Source organism: Sinocyclocheilus anshuiensis, unplaced genomic scaffold, assembly GCF_001515605.1.
Source record: "Sinocyclocheilus anshuiensis isolate Anshui unplaced genomic scaffold, SAMN03320099.WGS_v1.1 scaffold154, whole genome shotgun sequence".
Lineage (NCBI taxonomy): Eukaryota > Metazoa > Chordata > Actinopteri > Cypriniformes > Cyprinidae > Sinocyclocheilus > Sinocyclocheilus anshuiensis.
In genome coordinates, this window is record NW_015546101.1 from 326,141 (window position 1) to 330,048 (window position 3,908).

General features: G+C 38.5%; 1 protein-coding gene across 1 annotated transcript; it reads left to right on the forward strand.

Annotated features, from left to right (window-relative positions):
• The first annotated feature begins 2,084 nt into the window (after positions 1–2,084).
• LOC107700382 (forkhead box protein B1-like) lies at positions 2,085–3,181 on the forward strand. The gene has a single exon (XM_016502012.1). It carries the CDS (start codon positions 2,225–2,227, stop codon positions 3,113–3,115), a length of 891 nt encoding a protein of 296 aa, XP_016357498.1. The 5' UTR covers positions 2,085–2,224; the 3' UTR covers positions 3,116–3,181.
• The last annotated feature ends 727 nt before the right edge of the window (positions 3,182–3,908 follow it).

Consider the following 3,908-nt stretch of genomic DNA (forward strand, 5'->3'; position numbering starts at 1 on the left):
TGATGGCAACATTAAAAGACAATAGTAATAATACAGATTAAATATTCATTTGTCAGTTAAAGCTATAAGCTAATTAAGTTGACTTAATTTGTGCTAATGACCTTCCTTTTTAATATTAATAAGTTAAAAAGTAATCGGAGGTTAGACAATATTTTAAATTGATTTCTTCTTCATATGCATAAAATATGTATGGAATTAGTGTTGTTAATACAACTGTGGATTAATATGTCTTTTCATATTTTATGGGGTCTTTAGAAATCTTTTCTCAAATGAAGTGTGCCAAATAAAAAGATAAAAGAACTCCATTAGTTTGGTTTATGATTTGGAAGTTCATCCTCCAATCAAAGACCCTTGACGTCATCCCTCCTCAAACCAGTTATGACAGTTCTCATCTGCTTTCAGGTTTGAGACTTACACATACTCATTCACTTCTCCACGACTGCAGATTCTGTATATCCCACTACTATATTTTTTTACAGTGAAGATTTACAATAAAACTTACAATAACATTAAAATGACAAACAACTCTCTCTAAATGCATGGCAATCAAACTATTTTTTTACATGTCATAACATGCTTCTCTAAAACATATTCTTCGATTTACTGATGATCTGAATAAAGTCAGTCCCTTTAACTACTGTTGCTAATTCATACATTAATAGCCTACAATAAAATACATTTTCTTCCGTTATAAGCAATTATGCAAACTAATTGAATTGATTAATTATAAAAAATATTTATAACAGTAAATAGCTATAAAATATGTAGCAGTGATCCTCCTCACGCTGATGCACAAAATTGTGAAGATATCGACTATCACAAACCTTCACTCTGAGAATAAATGTCAAGGCATTTATGGATTTAATTCAAACTCATTTTAAATATGAACGCGTTCAATTCTTAAAATATATACAGAAGCTAAATTCCAGCATGTATCGCAGTTACGCTTATACGCACATAAATTCCGTTCTTCAGCAGTGTGAATGGGAAGCTGCCTGCGTGTGGTCTGAGTCTTTACGTAGCCTAGTAAAAGAATGACTTCAACGAACACAGTCAAGTAGGCGATCAGACCTCCTACAGACACCCAGTTAATATGATTATATCTACAGAACATTACACTCTAAAAGTAGCTAATTAAAAGTGAAATCTTAAGTTTAATTGGTGCCTTAAAGTTGAACGGTGCCAGAGTTGCGAAGTCGCACGTTTTAGAATACGAAATTTAATTCTACTGATGAAGAAAATCGAGTTGAAAATTGAGTAGAAATGACAGATTAAATTAAAAAAATTAAATGAATGAAAATAAAGATGTTGCAACAAAAATATAATAGCCTTATGGAAACATTTCATTTTTATTTTACCGTAGTATGAAGTAAATGTAGCCTACATTTTACATAAATGAATAAATATAGGCCTATGTTTTAAAAGTTAAGTAGGAGTCTAATTAGGAAAATATTTTCAAGTAGAAATAAGAACAAAAAATGCAAAAGTTATGCTTCAGAAGAAATTCGGGAGAATAATGTCGATAATATTTGAATTGGGGTTGCTGATGCGACAGAAAAAGTCTCATTCTCAAAGTCACTAATCTTAAACCTTAACTTTAACGCAGGCGCAGGTTTAAAACTAGGCGGAGAGCCACTGAGAAGACATTAGGCTTATTATTATTTTTTCTTAACTGGCAGTCCATTTGCTGTGTATGTTTACAAAGTTCACGTGCACAATAGCCAGATGCCAAAATCTCTATTCTCAGGCAGAGATGAATATTATCGGTTCAGCGGGTCGCGTGAAAGAGGTGTAAATGAAAACAGTTTAGAAGACTGTGCGCGCCCCTCCTTTTGCGGAAGATTGTCATGTGACAACACCGCAGAGACACAGAAAAAGGGGGACAGACGCTCACAGACTTTAGCAAACACACAGAGAACTCCGGGTGAGACCACGAGAGAAGACTTCGAGATGTTGATTCTGTGCTGAAGTTTATTGGCTATAGAATGAACAGGAATTCACAAACTCCTAAAACAAACAAATGAAACGCACAGCATAGGCCTAACTTGCTCAAAACTTGTTACAAGAATGGATATTAAGTGAGTGTCAACTGAAGCAATGCATTTAGGCTATTAAGATGTCTGACTTTTCACTTCGGATCAGTGTGCGATTTTCAACAAACTCGGGAGTGTTTTGAAGGTATTCATCACTGACTCTGTGAACTCAAGGCAATTCACTCGGGAAAATGCCTCGTCCTGGAAGAAACACGTACAGCGATCAGAAGCCGCCGTATTCGTATATTTCGCTGACCGCGATGGCCATTCAAAGTTGCCCGGAGAAGATGCTCCCTCTCAGCGAAATTTACAAGTTCATCATGGACAGGTTTCCTTATTATCGGGAAAACACACAGCGCTGGCAAAACTCCCTTCGCCACAATCTTTCCTTCAACGACTGCTTCATCAAGATCCCGCGGAGACCGGACCAGCCGGGGAAAGGCAGCTTCTGGGCTCTCCATCCCACCTGCGGTGACATGTTTGAAAACGGGAGCTTCTTGAGACGCCGCAAGAGATTCAAAGTGATGATCACCTCCGAGCACCTGCAAAAACGCTCAGACGCGTCGCATTACCTCCAGCAACAAGCAAAACTCAGAATGACCGCTTTTGGGACACATCTACCTCAGACGACCAGCTACAACTTATGTGTGTCTCAGCCCTCCACCTTCAAACACCCCTTTGCCATTGAAAACCTAATTGCCAGAGATTACAAAATGCCAGGAAGCCTTGCTTTCTCCACCATGCAGTCCATGTCTACGGGTTATCAAATACACAATCAGTTGACCACGGCTTGGCCCCACATGTACAGCAGTAATGTGACAGACGCTGAGTATACCGCCTATGGAGTACCACTCAAATCCCTGAGTCATGGCGCGCAAAGTTTACCGGCGATCCCTGTGCCAATCAAACCCGCTCCAGCTTCGGTCGCGTCCATCCCGGCGTTGCATGCGCACCTTCCAGCGTTCCTCTGCGGCTCTCCACAGTCCCTCAGCCCGACGTCTCCCACCCAGAGCAGCCCCGCCACACCGAGCCCGACCTCGCTGCTCCATTCGGTCGCCGTGCACTGTCAAGAGGTCACTTAAAACTTTAAGAGGGACTTGAAACTTTCCTTACACATCCACCCTGATTCACTGGCACCGACTAAATAAGGCAAGAGGCAAGACAACAGTATACAAACCATCTTATCTGAAACCTGTGAAATGATATGACTATTTAAAAATACAGAATACAGTAATAATCGGTTAAATTTGCATATAGCTCAGTTTGTCTATGACATATATGTCACGAATTTAGGCTACCTCCTATTATTAAAGGTCAAGAATAATATTGAAAAATGCACAGACTATGAAAATGAAAATGTGAGAACAAGTGTAAAGAGTTTTGGACAGTAAAGTTCATTAAGCAGAATTAAAATACGATCATTCTCCATGTAGATAATTTCACTTGTAACTTAAAATTTTGGGCTATTTTAAAGCCATTAAGTCTCATCGACATCAAGTAAAGAAACAGAAAAAGACGGAGAATCGCATGTATAAGCACAGATGCTGCAGCCTTTCCGTGTGGCAGTGAAGAAATATAAAAACTGAAATACTCCTACAATGCACTTTTGGTGTGACGTTACAAATATCGAAAGATGTTGTTCTGTGAACAATGCTCAGCCTAATTTATCCGCTTCGTTGAAATAGTCAAAGCTGTTTTATATAAGTTTTCTGTATAATGTTGACATGCTCTGATGTACTAGCATGCTGCTTTTCACGTAGGCTATACCTGAAATAAATTATAAACTTTGTCATCAAACCTCATTAAAATACCTTGAGACTTACTGTAAGTCATTTTAAATTGTATAATGGAGTTGCTCAATATTGTAGGCTATTG